Here is a 22,096-nt window from a genome sequence, read left to right as displayed (position 1 = left end):
GTGATCCTTCCTCCTCAGCCTCCTGGGAAGCTAGAACAACAGGTGCGTAGCACCACATCCAGCTAATTTTAAAAATTTCTTGCAGAGATGGGACAGTGTTGCCCAATCTCTGCAATCACTACGTTGCCCAAGCTGGTCTCAAAATCCTGAGCTCAAGCAATCCACCTGCTTTGGCCTCCCAAAGTGCTGGGATTACAGGCGTGAGCCACTATGCTCGGCCCAGAATTTCTTGCTATTTTAAAAATAAATATTTTCTTATAGATCTGTACAATAAATACACCGTAATGAAAGTGCTGAATTATTTCCATTTAAGACTGCAGTAGACATCACTATTATAAATTGATCCCCACAGAGGCTGTACCAAGTCACTTGTGGCTATTAAACCCCTGAATTTACCAATGAGAGGTGGGAACTGCTATCAGCTGTAGCCTTACTTTGTATTTCTATCATTACGGATGTTAAATACTTTCACGTCTAAGTTTCCTTTTCTGTATCTTCTGATTGTTTTTTGGTTCATGTTGAATTTTAGGAACTCTATATTAGCAAAACGAATTCTTTTTGTGATATGACTACACACATCCCTCTCCCTCCCACAAATATATATATTTCCCCAGGTTTTCATTTGTCTTTGCAATCAATGGCACTTTTCTTCCATGAAGAAAATTTTATATCTATTACTACTTGCTTCTGGATTAGACATTGAACTTAACACCTCTATTAAACGTATCTGAGAACTCCAAACTGATCCACAGACCAAATTCAGCCTACTGCCTGTTTTTGTAGATAAATTTTATTGAAGCACAAACTTATTTATTTATGTATTGTCCGCTGCTACTTTTGAGATGTGAGTAAGTTGCAAGAGACTATATGGTCTAGAAAGCCTAAAATTTGTACTGTCTTGCCCTTTGCAGAAAAAAAGTTTGTCAACCCTGTTCTAGGCAGTTGAAAAAAATCCCCTTATGATTTCATATAATACTATTTTATGATACAATATTTCATCTTTGGTCCACTTGGACTTTACTTATGTCGAGACTAGTGATCCACCTTTGCTTTTTTCAAGATGGCTTTCGAGTTGTTCTAAACCACTTATAAAAATATTCCATCTTTCAGCCAGGCGTGGTGGCTCACGCCTATAATCCCAGCACTTTGGGAGGCCAAGGCGGGTGGATCACCTGAGGCTGGTGACCAGCCTGACCAACATGGAGAAACCCTGTCTCTACTAAAAATACAAAATTAACGAGGTGTGGTGATGCATGCCTATAATCCCAGATACTTGGGAGACTGAGGCAAGAAAATCGCTTGAACATGGGAGGTGGAGGTTGCAGTGAGCTGTGATCATGCCACTGGACTCCAGCCTGGGCAACAAGAGCAAAACTCCAACTCAAAAAAAAAAAAAAATTCCATCTTTCAATGATATGAAAAGCTACCTTTTTCATATTCTACATTCTCTTTTTATTGGTAGCAAACTTTTAATTTATTATTTTCATTGTATATATTTGATAATCTACATTATCATTTCTAGACTGTTCTAATGATTTGCACATGACTTCTTTTAAAATGAGAGCCAACTGAGAATGTAACTGCCTTGAAGATAAAAATATTTAAATTGACTAACTGAAATCTTACATTTGTATTTCCATACAAATATATGTCCAGACTATTCAAGCTTCTATCCCTATATATCCAGTGTCACAAAAGCTAAGAGGTTATCAGTAAATTAACTTTTCTAAATACAGTATGCTTTAATTTCCTAATCTCTAATAGCAAGGATCTGGCCTAGCTAATAATGAAGGGTCTTATCATTACCTCCTGTATAACCTTCCCTCTGCCAAATAACAACAGAACAGATTTATTAATTTTCAAGCTTCAGATATTACTACCAATGCTCCTCAGTTATCAAATACATGGAAATGTGTCTTTGCAACAGTAAACCTCCTGAATCAACTGCAGGTAGGACTGGAATTAGTAATATAAAAAGAAGAAGGATGTTTCTCACCATCCTTCTGAGGCTGTGCTCCTGCTTCTGTAACTGCTGTTGGAGCCACCACGGACACAGGCTGCAAAACATACACAGACAGACACCACAAATCTTTAGCTTCAGTCACTCAGACTTTGGCCTTGTTGCCTTTCCTATGGTCTTTGTAAAAGGGCAGAAAGAAAGTATATGTGATGAAACACTTATGTCTGAGAACATTTTCTTTTCTTTCCTTTTTCTTTTAAAGTCTAAAAGTCTGATGTAAAGAAAGGCACCTGTCAGGGCCAGGCATGGTGGCTCACACCTGTAATCCCAGCATTTCAGGAGGCCAACGTGGGCAGATCATTTGAGGTCAGGAGTTCGAGACCAGCCTGGCCAATATGGAGAAATCCCGTCTCTAATAAAAATACAAAAATTAGCCGGGTGTGGTGGTGGGCACCTGTAATCCCAGCTACACGGAAGGCTAAGGTAGAAGAATCACTTGAACCTGGGAGGCGGTGGTTGCAGTGAGCTGAGATCGCGCACTATAGCCTGGGCAATGGTGCAAGACTCTGTCTCCAAAAAAAAAAAAAAACAGAAGACACATTTTAAAATAAGGAATTTCTACTCTTAATTCTTGATTGCTTTCTTCATTTTCTCACAGGATGCTTAAGGGTATAACTTGGATAGTCACAGAAAAACAGTTTCAATCAAAACATTATTATTATTATTATTTTTGAGATGGAGTCTCTGTCGCCCAGGCTGGAGTGCAGTGGTGCGATCTCGGCTCACTGCAAGTTCGCCTCCTGGGTTTTACGCTATTCTCCTGCCGCAGCCTCCTGAGTAGCTGGGACTACAGGTGTGCACCACCACATCTGGCTAATTTGTTGTATTTTTAGTAGAGATGGGGTTTCACCGTGTTAGCCAGGATGGTCTCGATCTCCTGACCTCGTGATCCGCCCGCCTCGGCCTCCCAAAGTGCTGGGATTACAGGCGTGAGCCACTGTGCCTGGCCCAAAACATTATTTTAATCTGACAAAATTTAGCCTCCTCTAAAACAAAAATACAAAATCCACAGAATTGATCTGTGGCACAATCTAACCAGACGTACAACTAGAAAAGCACCTTTCAAATACAATCTTTTCCACAGTGATACTCCTGAGTCAGCATTAATCTTTCATTAACCAGTCTCATTTCTTTTGGCTAGAATAAGCAGGGACTCTGAATACATGTTAAACATATTAATAATGGTTTAGGTTACAGTTTGTGTCCCAGGCATAGAATATATTAAGGTTATGAGGAGATTTTATCAAGATTTTCAAAACTTACACCAACTGCAGAAGTCACTGTGATAATCTCTGGACTAAGTGTTCTTCTCAATTGAGCATCAAGATCCTCTAGAGGTTGCTGGGACTGAATGAAAACAATCAGAGTAAATACACTTCCTTGGCACCTTCAGAGTCACGATATAGAGCCAATTTAGATAGGACACACTGTTTTATGCTTCATATTGGCACAACATAACATGTGTCTTTACAGAACATATAAAACTATACTCAAATTTAGTCCACTGCTTTATTTTGCTGGTTTCTCAAGATCGTATGTCAGACTCTCAAGGCTTAGAGTAGTTCATGTTTTTGCAGTTTAAGAGAAGTCTTATTACATTCTATGTTTGATGTTACTCAAAATGGTAGAAAGAGTTGTTTATTTGTGCGATCTTTAAAATATATTGTGAAAAATGTACGAAGATCTACTGGTAGAGTCACTGTATCTCATATTCCCTCTTTTCTTTCTCAGTTTTATACATCTTTCTGGGAAGCTGTCCCTATGAATAAAAGATGGCATTAACATATTCTGTCACTATCACAGGATATTATTCTCTTCTTCAGGTCTTACGTGTATACTTCTTCCCTACAGATGGTGGAAAGGAGATCTGGGTATTCCATCCTGTTAACCATTCCGTCCACCCCAAGCACACAGCTTCCTTCTACCCTTCCACAGTCTAATCCTCCATCTGTCTTGGCTTCTATCAATCTATTCTTGCACAGCCTTCACTGATGCCTTTCCCTGTATCTAGGACCCCTCCACATGTCTCACTTGCTATTTCTCATCACACTTTATGCTCCCTTAGAAATCTGAATACATGTTTTTAAATGAGAAAATAAGTTTAAAACTAAACTCCTGATTTATGGACTTTCACAATGCACTTTCCCCCAAATCTGGTGGCTGATGGAGTGCTTTCTCTGTTGGAGTTTTTACTTTATTGTGGCAAGTTCCTTAAATAGTGTTCCCCTGTATATTGGGACCAAAGAAATAGGGATAAATTCCAACTCAGCCTCTCAAGTAAGCAGTTTACCACGTTTTTCTTATTTCTTATATATGATTCAAAAATAAGTTCCTAATTTAGTTTAAAAGTTTACTGGCTTGTCTCATGTCAGAAGCTTTTTCCTGGTCACAACAGATTCACAATTAGTACTTTTCTTATGGAAATTCAACTAAATGTGTTGGTGGTAGGCTGGGGTGAGAAAGGGAAATAATAAATATTACACGTAATTCTGTCCACCACTGCATTCAGTGAGCAGAACTGACTGTGAGATGGGAATCTCAAGTTCATGTGGCTGGTCCCAGTTCCTCCATGAGTAATCTCATGTTAGCACCTCAGTGAGCTGGGTGGCTTTTATTTTAAAAGATACAGCACACACAGTTTCCATGAAATATCACTCCTATACCTACCTATATGTAAGCTAATTACTTCATTAGGTGGCTAGTGAAAGAAATGATAAACATTCAAGAAAAAACTGGTTGCTCTGGACTCACAGAAGAAGTTTATCAGTTGCCACTGTGCTGCTTCTTTCTAAGGCACTCTCAAAGTTAATTTTGATTTTATATGCAATTTCGCTATTCTACAGAAGTATGAATGACAAAGGGAGCTATATAGGTCTGGCAAAATGTTGGCTTTGCTGTTTTCTTCCTTCATAAGATACAAAAAAAATTAGTATCAAGTGTTTTCAGATAACCGGAAACATGACAAACAGAAGAGCTATGAAGCTTCTCACTTTAAGTAGGACCTGGGTCATTGGTTATAACGTTTTAAAAGAAAAGTGTTACTAAATCAAAGCCAAATAGACAAAAGCCAAGACCACAGTGGATAACTTCAGCAAGCTTTGTCAAAGAAAGTAGGGCGCAGGAAGAAACTGGTCAAGTCCTGAGGCACCTGGGTTAGAGAAGGTCCTGGAAAAGGTGGCAGCTGCTCGTTGGGTAGAGCACCTGCTGGAAGTTCAGTACCCACTGGCAGCACCTACAGACAACAAAGGGAAATCCAAATCCATGAGACATTAAAGACTGCATACTGAAGAGCAAATCAACTAATTTGAATGCACAAATGTAAGAATAAAATGTATCTAGTTAAGACATGTTTATCACCAAGGTTACACTCTGGTATCTGTCTTAAAAAAAAAAAGGTGTGATGACCAGTGATATTCTTACACGGGTTACTACAATATACCTATAAAATGAATTGTAAAATACAGTAAAAAGTCGTTCCCTCGGGAGAACAGAACAAAGGCTGTATGTACATAAGTGGCAGTATCCAGATATTCTTGAGCTACTTATTTGGTACAGTATGTATCAGGCTTTTGCCATGTAAAACAAGATTTTCCGAGAAAAGAAAACAGTAGCTGGTTAAGAAATAACCAACAGGCAGGCCTGATAACAAAAGGCATCAGAAATCTAATAGTATTATCAAGAATTTCTATTTTATCTGAGTGAAGATTCTGCATTATCCTACTATAAAAAGAACCTCACATCAATGGCAATGCAGAAAGAGGCTGAAGCATACAATACAGTAGATATAACACAGCCTTGTTATTTGGAGAAGGTGGCAGAACAAGAGGAAATCCACCACAGCATAATTAGATAATAAATTCCAGTTACTTCAGTCCTAGGATTAGATTATTTCTTCCTCCTCTGTATTTCCTTACTAACTTCCAATTTTTTATAACCCCCAGATTGTACAACTATGGAATCTACAACGAAGTCAAAAATTTGCTTCATTCTCACTGAAACAAAGATTATGAACTGCTGTTATTTGCATACATTTTGCTGACAGATACATTTAGCTCCCTTTTGGGATACAGACTTCTTCACTTTGTACCAATTCAGATGAAATACTTATATTTTACCCGATAATTATACATTCATGGAAAACTGCAGCACAATTAACCCCCAAATCCTGCCACACTTGAAAAAAAATCTTATATTCATTGTAGCTATACCCTCAAAACTGCTGTCAATTTGTTTAATAAATACTATAGCCAGGTAACTTTATGTTTCTAACTTGCAAGGCTAAATTGAAAAATGTACTTAATAGGGAGAAAAAAAACTGATCATATTTATCTAATTATTTTATCCCAATAATTTTACCGGAGGCTTAGTTAAAGGTGGTTTTGAGGGAGCAGTTCCAGGTTTCACTCCTGATGTAGCAGTGCTGACTGGGGTAGAAACTTGCCCAGGTGTGACCACTGGTGTAACTGGCAAAGCAACTGTTCCTAGTGGCAAATTGGTTGGTGGTAAGCAAGTACTTGTGGTAGAAGTCAGGAGTTTGCTTGGTGCAACAGCAGTAGTTGGGACGCCTGGTGTGACAGTGCTCTCTACAACTAGTGAGGTCTCCAGTGACACAGGGGCATGCTGAGCTCCAGATGAGCTGTGTTCACTGAAGAGAGACCGCAGCTTTTCTTCTAGAGTCTTTATGTCATCGATCCCAGGAGCTTTGGGTTGTGTATCAGAATCTATTTCAGGACAATGAGTATGGGGCTGGTTGGGAAGCAAAGCTGGTTGAGGCTGACTATGAATTAGTGTCTGCTGTACAGCAGGCACATTGGCAACAGGCTGTACCAAGGGTGGGATACTAGGTACTTGGGGTAATAAAGGTGTAGAAGTAGGTCCTGCTGCTTGGGGAAGAATGGGAGTAGAAGCTATCACTGATGGAATGACCAAAGGATGCAGCCCACCAGGCTGAGAAATAGAACTAGACACTCCCGCTCCAGGAGAGGAAGCGGAAGATGGTGCAGAGAAGGACAAAGCCAATCCAGTTGTAATGCTGTGAGATGTCTTATCTAGTGAGTGTGCACTAACTACAACGGTCTCAGCTAAAGTAGGAGCAGAAGTACTGCTGCTAAGCTGAATGGACAGCTGTGAAGCTGTGCTTGGCAGTGAAGTGGTGGCGGAAACTGATGTTAATGTGACTCCCACAGTAGTGCTGCCTGCTGCCTGCGGAGACATGACGGCTGGAGGCTTAGGACCTGGGGTCACAGTGCTGCCCCCTGCGGAAGCTGAAGTTGCTGAAACTGTTACTGAAGGATACAGTGCTGTACTAGAAACAATGTTCTCCGATGTGGATGTGGGGACTTGAAGTGATGGGGAAGTAGTAGATATTGAGACAACTGCAGGTATTGTGGTACTTGAAACTACACTGGAAAGTACTGGTGATTCAGACACAGGTGGTATGTGGAGACCACCTGAAGTTGCCACACCCGTGCTGGTGGCAACTCCAGCAATCCCCTCTTCAGTGGGCACCGTAACCTCAGACTGAATTACTGATGTGGACATGCCATTAGGAGGGCTGCTTGTGGCAGGGACTGGCACTGTGGCTGCTGCTGTGGTTGGGACTCCAGCAACGCTACTTAAGAAAGGAGGTACTACTGGAAATGTTGGTGCTGTATGACTAAAGTTTGGAGGTGCTGTATTGGGTCCTTCTGTCATTTGGGCATGTCTAAGTTCAGAAAAGGCCTGTTGTAGACTAAGGGATGATGCAGAGTGAGACAAGTTCATTCCAGGGCTCTGAGATGTAGAGGCAGCAACTGCAAAGGAATACAAAAAAATAAGAATCAGCCCATTTTAAAAGGATGGATTCAAAAGATTGTCCGCTAGCCTAAGTCAGCTCCTATAAATACGTTTTTGATAAAAAAATAAGGAGTAATCTTAAAACACAGACAATAGTACTAAGTGCAGAAATAAACACATACTACAATATCTATTATACAGGCTATATCTAGGTATGGCTGTGCTTCTTGGCTTTTTCTGTAATCCTCTCTATTCTACATCTATTTCCCTCTCTCATATGTTTATCTGTTGGTTATAACTTCAGTTTTCTATTCTTTTTTATTATCTGTGTCATCATAAATTACTGCTTTATGATTAAGCTTTCAACATAGCAGAGGCACTGTAGAATTTACATAACAATGTGGCAGAATCAATCCCTTACCTGTATCTGTTATTTCACTGGTGAAAAGTTTTGATTCTCGTAATCGACTTTCTGGCACAGGACTCACTATAAACCGTCTTCCAGCAGAATGAACAACTTGAGTTAAAGAACTGGTAGGAATGCCTGGTCAAAAACCAACAAACACACGCAACTTATTATTATAAGTATTGTTAGACTTCATTATTGGCAAACACAATTGCTTTTTTTTTTTTTTTTTTGACACACAGTCTCACTCTGTCACCCAGGCTGGAGTGCAGTGGCGCGATCTCAGCTCACTGCAACCTCCGCCTCCTGGGTTCAAGTGATTCTCAGGCCTCAGCCTCCCGAGTAGCTAGGACTACAGATGCCCGCCACCATTTCCAGCTAATGGCTTCTTAAGTCAAAGGTAAAAACAAGGAAAGAAAATAAATTCACCTATTTGCTGTGGCATGGAAGACACAGGAATTGGTTGTTTGAACTCTCCTTCCAATTTCTAGAACAAACAAAAGTGATTAAATACATTCTCAAATGCAATCTCAATGACTAGGCAAAGCAAACTGCCACGTGCGAAGAGAACATAAGTTTGTTGTTGGTCATAGGTGTCAGGTGATATCACTGGACATTTTGTATAGCAAATTTAGAACTATGAAAATATTTTAAATCAACAAAGTTTCACTATGGGAGTGGTGAACCTACCTGAGAACCTGAAAAGCCATAGTCATCCTTTCCCTGTAGACTCTCCAACCCCTGGTCACCCTCTGGTTCCACACTGACATCCTCACTGAGCATTTCATCAGCTTTTTCAATAATTTCTCGTACTTGATCCACAAATGACTCTCTCTCTATTGCTAGAATAAAGTCATTGTTCACCTGTAAAAGAAATGTGATGTCACTCTAATTAGTGTCATTTCTTAAACTTTATGTCATTCAACTATCACTTTTATGACTTCTGTCCTATCTGCATACTTACCTATATTTTTATTTATTTTGTACTCAAGTTAGCTCTTCTCTAAGAACTTCAATATCTAGTTAGACACAGCCTAGACAAAAAACATCACTAAATCACAGGTTGGGTGTGCTAGTTTTACACTGAAGTAAATGCATAACTTTAAATAAACATGGATTACAAAATATGGCATATTTGCCTAGAGCAATGGCTATTAAGATCAAGTACTAAGGAAAAACTTAGAACTCCAAATGCACACATACCATAATTGTTGCTATCTCCTCAGGGTTGTCACCATCTAGGTCAAATTTGAATGTAACCATTTTCCTATTATGAGTCTCTAATTGACATTCTACCACTCGGTCTCCTTTATTTGAAACCTAAAAAGAAAAAAGGTACATCATCTCCAAAGACCACATTCAGCTTTATTACTGAATTTCAGAAAAGCAATGCAGATTGGCACTTGACTTTATGTCTAAGGAAGCATAGTGTTATCACTGTTCCTTGGAGCAATAGTACTTTGTCTCTTAAACTGGTAGCAAGAAAAATCTGAGAAGACATTAGCCTTTGAGCTACTTACTAAAACTCTCTATTCTTTTTCTAAACGGTAAGTAGTGCTTTATCACAGAAATATGGATGTAAGAATATCATTTGTTACATTCATCAATTCATCTCAGCCTTAAGAAATATTTAAATGACATTAACTGCTGGCCCTATCATAGCTTTATGAACCACATTTTCATTTTTCTAAAAATGTGATATTTAAGTCAAAGAGACTGTAGGTATTAAATGAGAAGAGTACTATATAAATTATCTGGCTGGGTCCCTGTAATCCCAGTGGTTGGGGAAGCCAAGGCGGGTGAGTCACTTGAGGTCAGGAGTTCAAAACTAGCCTGACCAATACAGTGAAACCCTGTCTCTACTAAAAATACAAAAACTAGCCAGGCGTGGTGGCATCTGTCTGTAGTCCCAGCTACTTGGGAGACTGAGGCAGAAGAATCGCCTGAACCCGGGAGGCAGAGGTTGCAGTGAGCCGAGATCATGCCACTACACTCTAGCCTGGGTGACAGAGCAAGACTCCGTCTAAAAACAAAAAAAAAGCAATTATCTATCACACAGAGATAGTTATCTTTATTTCATGAAGCGAGTGGTTTGGATGTGATGACTTCTAAAATATTTTTCAGTGTCACATTCCTTTAACGACATGAAACCCACAAATCAGGAATACTTACATTTAAAATTCTTAATTTTGGGCGTGAAGTTTTTTCATGTCGAGAACGACTCCTTACAGATTTTCGGTAATGCCGTTTTGTAGTTCTTCCTTCGTGTCTTCCACTGGAAGATGGGACGTTCTCATTGCCATCACTCATACCTGAAGCAACATCTGAATGTGCACTTTGAAATTTAAAAAGAAAATAAAGGTGCAGTTTATAATATGAGATTTAAAGGTCTGACAGTTTGGTGTTTCATATCATCTTATCTACCAGTTGAGGAAGGAGAATTCTAGTTTTACATACCTGTCTATAGAGGAAGCCAACGTGGCCGGCTGGGTAGGCTGTGGCTGTGCTACTGGAACTGGCTCTGGAGGAGCAACCTGAGAGACTCCCTGAGTACTCTGTGAATCGAAAAGATAATTCAAATCTCGGTAGTAATATATTTATCAATCCCTATCCCCAATAATCTTCTTATTTTTTTCCTTATCCCTCCCCACTAAGTCCTAGAAGCACTAAATTTACTAGTAAATTCTCAATATTTAGCGTCTAGAAATAATGGACTTAAAATTCCAAAGGAAGTTTCTAAAGCTAGTCTCTGGTATAGACTGCATGGTATGAGGTCAGCCAACATATCTGCTAGGCAGTGTGAACCTACAACTCGCCATGCAGCCAGCATCTTACCAGAAGTGTGCAATAGGGCAGGCAGAGCAAAGTATAAAGACGAATTCAGATCTTTCTCCTAGCAGGGCAAAAATGATTGCTGACAGAGCACAGGAGGATAAGATACTCTTATGACTGCCAATGGAAAAAGTTTGTGAAAGGACAAGAATAATGGCTAAAGTGCTAGCTAGAGAAGTGAAGTGCTAATAGGGTTAATCCTCTCCAAGGCACACTCACTTCCCAACAGAACAGCCAGTGGAAACAAGGACCCCACATTGGCATTTCATTCTGCTGTAAGAAAAAGTCATGCAGAAGTTAGTTTGACATAGTCTCCAAATCAGTTCTAAACCAGGGGAGCCTGTTTCTTTCTCCTTTATCATTTTTATCCAATTATGTATGTTTTATATATAAACATGCAGTAATTCTCTTTACCTCCAAAACTGCTTGCTGGGAGGATGTAGTGGGGGCTTGTGCTAAACTCACTCCTGGCTGGGACACTTGAACCTGTCCTCCTACACCACCCATAGGAACTAAAAGATTTGATTCCACGTAAGGCTGCACCACCGTGGGAAAGTACCCAGGTGTAGCCAGTACTTCTGTCGGCATGGGAGGGGATAGGACTGTAGAATGGATGCAAACAGAAGCCACGTTGGAAGAGGGAGCAATATTTGAATCTCCTGGGTACTGTGGTGGCAGTCGAGGTGGGAAACCCTGTGACAGAAATGAGGAAGGTGAGTTAGAGCAGGTTGGGGGTCATTAAATTAGCAAAACAGCAAGACATGCAAAAAAAAAAAAAAAAAAAAAAAAAAAAAGCACACAGCAAAGAAGAACAGTAGCCAATCTCTTTCTAATAATCTAAAGGGCATATAAAGACCACATTCTTGAAATGAAGTAGTAGACTGGTTCCAACAGAAGAGACAGGACTCTACAGTAATACTTTTATTGCTGGTTGTCTTCACCTAGAGATGATTTAAGTAGGAGGAACACAATTTCTTCCTAGCTAATCTTAAATGGAAGGATGCAAAAATTCTTCCACATAACAGTCATATCATGAAATGCTAATTTTCCCAATGTAAACCCTGAAGCTCTTTGTTGATACCATGTTGGCTATTCTATTTATTCTACCCATGTATGTAAAAGTTGTCAGGTATACTATTAACCACACCTAGCATTCAATCAGCTTACACTGAATACTGAGAGAACCATTTTTCTCTGAAGAAGTGTCTTGAGAAAAATGGATCAGGAATCACTGAACATCATTACCCAATCCTTTCTCAGAATTTTACTATTTTGCTTCTCTAGCTGACATGTTATTGCTAGTTATTCTGACACTCAACTATTAGATTTCCATTGTTCTTGCTGATCTATTAGGATCAAACTCTATGGTGCCCTCTTTTGCTAGCTAACACAATACCTGGTACAGAACATCTCCAGAGGAAAGCGGAACCTCAGCAGCTTGTCCAAGGTTAGCTGGTACTCCCATGGACTGAACTGCTGGTTGTAGGAGCTGTGGGTGAACCTGACTTGGCAGCTGAGTCACAGGCTGCAGAAGGGTTGGAAGCTGACTAGGAACCACAGTTGATACCCCCGGGATCGCAGCTGTTGTAGCAGATGAAGCCAACGTGAGCAGAGGCTGAGTAATGCCAGCTGCCATCGTGATGGGAAGGGATGAGAAACCTGTCTGAGCCGCAGACACATGAGGAACTGATATGGGAATTTGAGAGACAGGGTACTGAGGGAGCAAGGAAGTAGGGAGCGGCTGTCCCACTGGAAGGAAATGAGCACCAGAGTGGACTGGAACAGCCGAGGGTTGTGTCGCAACTGGGATCTGAGGTTCGCCTTGGATAGTTGGTACTGGCTGGGAAACTGGAAGCTGGGAAGGTAAAGAAAAACAAGACAGGCTTTTTTTTAAAAAAAAAAAAAAAAAAAAAAAAGCAAGGCTGCCAAAAGCAAGATTTACGTATTAGCCAAAAAGAAGGAAAACACAAAACAAAACAAAACAAAAAAACACCAAACCAACAAAACCCTGCATACATTAGTGTTAAGTTAATATGCCACATAAGAATATGGAAAGGAGAGCAGGAGAGAAAGAGGCTAAATAGACTATGACTGTTCTATACCTTTTGTCACAGAAATACTTGCTAATGCTTCAGCATTTGGCAATACAAGAGGACCCTTCCATAGACAAGGGGTTTGCTTTTTTTTTTTTTAAACAGCTTTATTGGAATATATTTTATATACCATAATGCTATCACTAAAGTTATGACTGCTATTACAGTAGTTAGTGAAATTCAAATGAATTCCTTCCCAGTGGAATTAAGATTTCATTCATATTATTTCTAAAACTCTTAAGTCTAACATGACTCAATAAAAATTGGTATAACTCACATATTTCACTCATTCTAGGATGCAATCATCCCTCTCCACTACCTGATCATTTTAACATGTGAGAAATTGGGATCTATCTTATAACTGATGATGTGGTACATAAAATATGGTACATTTATAGTTGATAGCATCTCAGATGTGATGAAATATTAGGGTAACAATACACTGTGCACATACATGCACAACAGTACTCAAAAATAAAGTTGAAAAAAGGTCATTTAGAAGAGCATACCTTCTACAGGGTACTTTTCAAGTGATTAGGAGGACTACTTACGAAAAAAAAATTCCACATAGTAAACAGTGCAGAAATCCACATGAAAATAAAGCACAGTTGGAAACCTAGAATATCAGACACAGCTGACACAATTCTAGGGAACGTCATAGGTTCAGTTACCGAAGCACCTTTATTTAACCCGTTATTTCTAGTACCTGTTAAATCGATTTTGGACTGGTAAGACTAAAAGTGAAACTTTGGATTGTCAATGTTGTCAGTGACGTACCCACTTACATTAAACAATGCATATGCACAAATGAGGTGATTTTCACTTCATTTTTGCAATGAGATTAACCTACTTCAAGGGTCTATCCACATGAAAGGACAAGTTACATGGAGACCCCTTTTAGCATCCTTTCAGAAATTAAGAGTTTACCTGATTAAAAAAAAAAAAAAGTTTACCTGTTTTCCAGCTGATACTTGAGGCAAGACTTGTGGAGCTTGAGGTTGACTCGCTGGCTGTGCAGTAGTGGCCTCACTGGAGGTTGATGTCTGTGAAAGTGAATACTGCACTGTCTGTTGAGGAGGAGCTGTCTGCTGTATTCCCTGCTGCTAAGAATAAAATACCATGATTCAGTTTTATTTCAAATCAGTAACAGCATGTTTCTAAGGAAGCATGTTTACCTAAAGCCTTCAGTGTCTGTAAATAATGATTTTAGTAATCAAGACATGCACACACCCAAATTCATCAATTTCCATTATATATTTGTTTTCCTTCTGATGTTCTTTGTGATAGTGCCACCAGGAACAATTAACCAATCTTTTAATACTCGAGTTACCATTGGCTCTTCACGCAGTATCTCCCTCACCCCAACAACAGGTCTTTACAAAGACACTTAGATAACATATCCAGACAGTTCCTTTCCCCATCCCATCCCTGCCATTCCCTTTTTCCCTATCTCTTGGCATCAGCTCTCACCTTGGCACCTATATCAGATAAATCCAGTAGCTTCCTTTAATCTTTTCTCCTTACCCTATTTTATCAACTGTATAATTAATATGCTTGAAGAATAGTTTTGATTATAGCTACAAAATAGTGAGGAAAGCACTGGATTTGGAATAACAGACATTTTCAAATTTTAGCTTTAATATTTACTAGCTGTTAATGCCTTAGATTGCTTATTTTATCATAAAAATGAAGTTTCTCTTTTTGAAACAAGGACATTATCATTTAACTCAAAGTGGGGCAAAGGGAATGACACCTGGGAATCTACTATGTACTAGGCACTCAGGTATAATTGAATGCATGGCACATAATTATACACCTAATTTAATGCACGGCACATAACTATACTCGAATACTAAATTTTGTAATAAATCAAGCAAACAAAACCAAACAAAACAGGACTATGACCCCTAGAGTACTGCCCCTTCTGCCTAACAAATAAAAACTTGAGGCAAGGCGCGGTAACTCATGCCTGTAATTCCAGCACTTTGGGAGGCCGAGGCGGGCAGATCACCTGAGGTCTGGAGATCGAGACCAGCCTGGCCAACATGGAGAAAACCCCGTCTCTACTAAAATTGCAAAAAATTAGCTGGGCCTGGTGGCGCGTGCCTATAATCCCAGCTACTCAGGAGGCTGAGGTAGGAGAATCGCTTGAACCAGGGAGGCAGCGGTTGCAGTGAGCCGAGATTGTGCCATTGCACTCCAGCCTGGGCAACAACAGTGAAACTGTCTCAAAAAAAAAAAAAAAAAAAAAAAAAGAAAATTTGAAATTTACGGCTGACTTTCAAGATCCTCTAATACCTAATTTAAATTTTTCCTTAATACAACATCTATTTGTAATAAAAATTTTAACTAGTATATCATATTATAAAGTTAATGAAAATACCTCTAATCCTGTTCTCAAGAGGAAACCACTATTAGTGGTTTGGTGCATAACCTTCATGGATTTTTTTCTATGCATAAGTGGCCATTTTCACATAGTTTTTGTTAAAATAAATAAAAATATGCCTTTCCTATACATACTGTTCTATAGCATACTACTTTCACTTAATTTCTAAATGGGATCTCCTAATGATAAACACTTTGGTTGTTTCACTTTTGCTACTTAATGCTGCAACCAACAGCCTTTTACGTATATGCTGGAATATCCATACAACTAATTGGTTACTGCTGGCATAAAGATAAGCTATTTATTTGTACATTTATTATGTATCTTGCCACTGTGATAAGCATCTTAGATTTTGTTAGGTGATAATCTACAAATAATATTTTTGCTCTTCTTATATTTCTACCAATTAAAATCACCAAAAGAATGTTAAAATACAATGGCAACAGCAGTCATATTTGGCTTATTCCTATTTAAGTATTTCTGATAATGTATTTTTTTTTTTTTTTTTGAGATGGAGTCTCGCTCCGTTGCCCAGGGTGGAGTGCAGTGGTGCGATCTTGGCTCACTGCAAGCTCCACCTCCCAGGTTCATGCCATTCTCCTGCCTCAGCCTCCTGAGTAGCTGGGACTACAGGCACCTACTACCATGCCTGACTAATTTTTTTTATTTTTAGTAGAGATGGGGTTTCACCATGTTAGCCAAGATGGTTTCAATCTCCTGACCTCGTGATCTGCCCGCCTCGGCCTCCCAAATTTCTGGGATTACAGGCGTGAGCTACCGTACCCGGCCTCTGATAATGTATTCTTATTTTAACTATTAAAAAAGCAGAAATGGCGCTGAATTATATGAAATTTATTTTCTGCAAACTAAGATCCACCACATGTAGCCAATTCTAAAGGTGCTCTGAATATAAGACACATTTGTTAATTCCTACCTGAGAAAAAGGAACTAAAAAACCAGAAAACCTTTTTTATTTGCCAACTTGAATATATTTAAACTTTAAGGAATGTGAATATCTATAATTATCTAACTTATTTATTTATACACCTAAATAAGATTGCATACTAAATACATTAATTCAGAAATATTGCTCCCTCTCCCCCAAACTCTTCATAGGTAAAGACACCAGCATCTTTACCTTCACTGAAGCTAAATTATGAACGCTCCTGCAGTTTTCTGGCATAACACATTCTCTCTAAGCTGTGTCTTCAGGTAAAATGTGCAGCGAAAAGCACCTATTTACGTAACATTAAAATAACGAGTTTTTTTTTTTTTTGCATTTATCTTATAGGTTTTTATTCATGTAACCCTTATACAGACATCTTAAAGAGATCTTTAAACCAGTTGTTTAAATTCACATACAGTCCTCAGAATAGCGAAGTCATATTGCTGAGAACAAGGACTAAATTTATGTTTATGGCTTAAAAACAATTCTGTCTGATGTTCTCAATAAACATTTCTAACTACATGAGCTAAAGTCTTTGCAGGCACATTTGTTCTCACCTGTTTCATTTGATTTCATTAACCTTTTTGGGTTTGTTGTTGTTCAAAGTAAAGGACAGTGAAAACCCTGTAATATGAGAGTATGATAAAGGTTTGATACATGGTGATTCCCCTCTTTTCTAAAGGATAAATTTGAGGAAGAATCTCCATGTTATCTCTGGGCATATGGTAATCACATACTCCCAGCCCCCAATGCATCCTCCTTAATTCAAAATTATGCTCATACCAAAATTTAGACCCTACCATCTCTTTCCTGAACTTACACTTTCACATATCTATGCTCTAGTTCAACCAAACCAAAGGCACTTTTGTTTTTGTCCCCTATTTTTCTATCTTTGGGCCTTTCACCTTGCTCACAGTATAATTTTTGTATCTTCTGGCCTGGAATATTCTTTATTTCTACATCTGAGTCTAACTTATAATCAAAGTCCATTTCAAATGCCTCCTTTTTCCTAAAGTCTTCCTCATATTCCCTTTCCTGCTTGGGAGAGATGTTAATTTCTTCCCTTTTTTTTGGACATAATTGGGTAGTAGTCAAATTAGTACACACAAAGTAGTGAGCTGTGGAATCAGATTATTTGGATTTAAATTCTGTTTTTACCTCTTATAAGCTGTAAGTTTGGGTACACTACTCACCTTCTCCAGATCTCAGCTTTCCCATCAGTAAAATGGAAATAATTATAGCATCTATACTTACAGGGTTCTTAAAAAGATTAAATGAGAATGTAGGTACAATGTGCAAAGCACTTTAATATTAGCTATTATCTTTATTTGTTTTGTAGAAATTTACCTATATATTTACTATATTATTTAGACTCTTTCAAAGTAGTCATATCTGGTCCATCTCTGCAGACCTTCAGTATCTGAACTCAATTAGGAAAAAAAGTTGAAAGGACTGTAAAAATGATCAGTTTTATGGACAAGCTATTTCTTTGCTTAAGATAACTGAGAGGTATCTGTGACAGTAACTCTTGTATTAACATCTTAAAGAGATCTCTAGACCAGTTATTTACAATGGCTAATGGTTAATGTTGTATCTTAGAGCATTTGGGGAGAAGTGGCACCTCTGGATATGCCAGAAGTACATGCTGATCTGCTGTGCACAGTCCCACTGACTAATAATCAGCACTTCAGCCAGGCAGGGGTGGTCTAGCTTAACAGTTAAACATCATGCTTTGCCCAAGCTTGCCTCATGAAACCAGTTCAAACAGACTTTAGTAGGGTAGGTAGTTCACAACTTCGGTGGGTTTTTTTTTGGTTTTTTTGTTTTTTTTTTTTTTTGAGATGGGTCATGCTCTGTTGCCCAGGCTGGAGTGCAGTGGCACTATCATAGTTCACTGTAGCCTTGAACTCCTGGGCTCAAGTGATCCTCCTGCCTCAGCCTTCCAAGTAGCTGGCATTGTGTCTGACAAAGTTCACAACTTTGTTTGTGGCCATAAAGTTTTTCAGCAGGAGGCAGCTATTTTTGGTACCTTGTTAAGATCTAGCATATCACTATACGAGACCCTATAAAAACACACAAAAAAGCAATTCCTCATTTACTATGTTCAAGAAACCCATGAAATAAAGTAAATTTTAACAGAAGTACATTTCTTTCCTCACTAAAATAAAACAAGAGATACTGTTCTCTAAGGTGGGATTGGGACCTGAAAGTATGTAAAACAAAAATCATGTCTAAAAATAGACTATCCATACAGTACAAAAAGTTTTCAACCTTTCTTTTTTTAAATGTGGAACTCCAATAATTAAAACAAATAAAGACAGCTTCTAAGGTACATTTGCAGAATCATTAAGTCCCTGTAGAACTTTATTTAAAATGGAAGAAACAAAACTATTCTAGGAATCTTAAATTCTGGGTTATAATTTGTAGCTAGCTCCCTTATTATCTAGGTGACCTTGGAGAAGTTAATTATTCTAGACTGAATATACTTCCTATATATATCGAGGGCTCAATTTTATGATTCTACAACACATGCTATAAAAGCATCTAAAACAAAAACATCACTGAAACAAATAATTTTTGTCTCTGCTGTAGAGATAGCATTTAGCCATATTTTTTTCTCCAGGAGAGGGAGCTACCTAATTCTTTTAACTTGACATTTATGGTACTGCTCTCTTCTACTCTCACACTCTTTCTTACCATGAAACTCAATAAATTATTTCATTATCTTCTTCATTTGGTAGTAAGTATACATGTATATCTCCAAAGACAAGACATATAACAAATTCCTTTGGAAAAGAAAGAACAGAGCACATACAATTTGCTCAGTTCACTGGTGTTGGTCTACATCCAAAGATAAGCAAGTTAGGAGATTAGTACTCTGCACTTCCGTTCTCAACCAGCTTTATGTGACTTGTAATTTGCATTCTAATTAGGAACTGTTAACAGAATAAAACAGATTTTGTTAAGGTTGGCAAAAATATGTTTACTTGAATTTAACCAGTCTTGAAAGGACAGGTACAAAACAAAGCATGTAAGTCCCAGCCCTTCAGTTCTACAGAGGTACTGATCACAGAGTGAATGCATGTATAACCAAACTAATCAATTATTTTTGTAGAAAGTGCCTTTAAGTGATTTTCATCTTGTACAAGCAACTCCTGATCTTAAACCAGTATTGAATGACTACATGACCAAATGTTGGACTGCAAGAGGGCCATTTGTAATTAAGAATTGAAAACTTTGTTTCAAAACTAAAAACGAATAGAACCAGAAGCCAGTTTAGAGTTTGGTGATTAAAAAACCCACACGGAGAACTATCATTAGGAAGTTTGCATTACACACATAGTGGCTATGAATTTTATGTCGAATAGCTAATAAGTATTCAATTATGCCAAAAATGCATTATTCCCTTGCAAATAATTACTATTAACTAGTATCAGTGATGCACTATAAATCTTTAATTTTAGAATTACCAGTTTTATTGTTGGATGTATCTGGATTACACTAATCTCTTGAATTCCTTGAACTTTCTGGAACAATCCCCCCAAAGCAGAAGTTAAAATTATTTTGGCCAGGCGCGGTGGCTCCCAGCACTTTGAGAGGCCAAAGCAGGTGGATCACTTGAGGTCAGGAGTTTAAGACCAGCCTGGCCAACATAGTGAAATCCATCTCTGCTAAATTAGCTGGGCATAAGTAGAACATAATACAAAAATTAGCTGGGCATAGTGGCATGCACCTGTAGTCCCAGCTACTAGGGCGGCTGAGGCATGAGAATCGCTTGAACCTGGGAAGTGGAAGTTGCAGTAATCCAAGATTGCACCACTGCACTCCAGCCTGGGCAACAGAGCAAGGCTGTCTCAAAATAAATAAATAAATAAATAAATAAATAAATAAATAAATAAATATTGGCCTGGCGCAGTGGCTCAAGCCTGTAATCCCAGCACTTTGGGAGGCCGAGACGGGGCAACAGAGCAAGGCTGTCTCAAAATAAATAAATAAATAAATAAATAAATAAATAAATATTGGCCTGGCGCAGTGGCTCAAGCCTGTAATCCCAGCACTTTGGGAGGCCGAGACGGGCGGATCACGAGGTCAGGAGATCAAGACCATCCTGGCTAACATGGTGAAACCCCATCTCTACTAAAAAACACAAAAAACTAGCCGGGTGAGGGGGCAGGCACCTGTAGTCCCAGCTACTCGGGAGGCTGAGGCAGGAGAATGGCGTAAACCCAAGAGGCAGAGCTTGCAGTGAGCTGAGATCCGGCCACTGCACTCCAGCCTGGGCGACAGAGCAAGACTCCATCTCAAAAAAAAATAAATAAAAAATAAAATAAAATAAATAATTAAAATTAAAAAAAAAAAAAAAGTTCCTAAAGTAATTGTTCTTAGGCTTTCATTAGATACTTCTTAGTGTAAAATCTGACACATCATTCTACAGATTAGAAATAATTAAAAAGAAGTGCAGGATTAGTAGAGGCAAGCACAATTAAGGTAATGACAAATCACTGCTGCAAGCAGTGGGGAAAAAAAAAGAAAAGGAATGACATATTCTTTGTACCGTAAATTATGTGTAGAATCCAGGCTGGGTGAGGTGGCGCATGCCTGTAATCCCAGCACTTTGGAAAGCCGAGGCAGGTGGATCACCTGAGGTCAGGAGTGTGAGACCAGCCTGGCTAGCATGGTGAAACCCCATCTCTACTAAAAAATACAAAAATTAGCTGAGCGTGGTGGCAGGCACCTGTAGTCCCAGCTACGTGAGAAGCTGAGGTGGGAGGACTGCTTGAACCTGGGAGGCAGTGGTTGCAGTGAGCCAAGATTGCACCACTGCATTCCAGCCTGGGTGACAGAGTGAGACTGTCTCAAAAAAAAAAAAAAAAAGTGTAGAATCCTCTTTTAAAAAAAGACAATTATATCAGTAATAATGTATGTCTACTAAATTGTTCAAAAGCACATTAAAGAAAAAAAAAGAGATTTTTTCTGAAACACATTTTCTGTTTCAGTGAAACACAGAAAATGTGTTTCAGAAAAAATGTCTTTTCTTTGTTATTGAACACAAGACATGGTATGCCTCTTAATTTTCCTTAGCAGGCCATTTATATCACGAACCACAAATGTTAAAATAGTGTTCTGGCCACTGCTAATCCATAAAATGTTGCAATGCATTGTTCTCACCTGCTGAGGATGTTGTATGGGTTGGGAAGATGAAACCCCTGTTAAGCTACTTGAGGATGGCTGACCCTGGCTCTGCCCCTGTGCCTGAAGGAAAGAAGTGAACACAACAAATTAGAGAAGGCTTAAAGTAAGTGTATAGAGGTCAGGCTTTTGCAATGAATATTTAATCTCCTCAGAGTTTGCTTGATCAAAATGAAACATTAACCTGATCATGTATGGGAGAGGCCTCGGGGTTATCTTTTGTAAGAAAAATTTAAGAGAAGGATCATATCACACAACATGTTCTAATCCCAACCCATGCAAAACCCACTGATAGTGAAAACCTAAGCTGTCAATGCTGCTCAGGCTGTAATTTTAGCTGGCTAGAATAGTCAGATTCATAATAAAATTTGTTATTAGAAATACAATAATCAGGAACAAAGTGTTAATACTATCAATCTGAAATTTATCTGAAAAATTAAAGAAAGGT

At 38.7% G+C, this 22,096-nt stretch overlaps 1 protein-coding gene across 15 annotated transcripts in view; it reads right to left on the bottom strand.

Annotated features, from left to right (window-relative positions):
- Positions 1-22,096, bottom strand: part of WNK1 (WNK lysine deficient protein kinase 1) — a 156,613-nt gene that overhangs the window by 17,461 nt on the left and 117,056 nt on the right. For 3 of the 15 annotated variants that reach the window (XM_037988649.2, XM_037988650.2, XM_007967128.3), the window contains exons 9-22: positions 21,628-21,711; positions 14,080-14,229; positions 12,430-12,888; positions 11,448-11,726; positions 10,659-10,756; positions 10,374-10,536; positions 9,405-9,521; positions 8,892-9,065; positions 8,631-8,688; positions 8,217-8,339; positions 6,377-7,812; positions 5,169-5,252; positions 3,284-3,367; positions 1,997-2,057 (exon numbers count right to left, since the gene is read on the bottom strand). In XM_037988649.2, coding sequence (XP_037844577.2) covers positions 1,997-2,057; positions 3,284-3,367; positions 5,169-5,252; positions 6,377-7,812; positions 8,217-8,339; positions 8,631-8,688; positions 8,892-9,065; positions 9,405-9,521; positions 10,374-10,536; positions 10,659-10,756; positions 11,448-11,726; positions 12,430-12,888; positions 14,080-14,229; positions 21,628-21,711 — 3,370 coding nt within the window. The remainder of the gene's footprint in view (positions 1-1,996; positions 2,058-3,283; positions 3,368-5,168; positions 5,253-6,376; positions 7,813-8,216; positions 8,340-8,630; positions 8,689-8,891; positions 9,066-9,404; positions 9,522-10,373; positions 10,537-10,658; positions 10,757-11,447; positions 11,727-12,429; positions 12,889-14,079; positions 14,230-21,627; positions 21,712-22,096) is intronic. The other 12 variants (XM_007967122.3, XM_073020328.1, XM_037988652.2 and 9 more) reach the window with 8 other exon arrangements.

The sequence above is a fragment of the Chlorocebus sabaeus genome, chromosome 11 (assembly GCF_047675955.1).
Source record: "Chlorocebus sabaeus isolate Y175 chromosome 11, mChlSab1.0.hap1, whole genome shotgun sequence".
In the NCBI taxonomy this organism is placed as follows: domain Eukaryota; kingdom Metazoa; phylum Chordata; class Mammalia; order Primates; family Cercopithecidae; genus Chlorocebus; species Chlorocebus sabaeus.
Note: the sequence above shows the minus strand (reverse complement) of the source record. Positions and strands in the feature narration are given on the sequence as shown.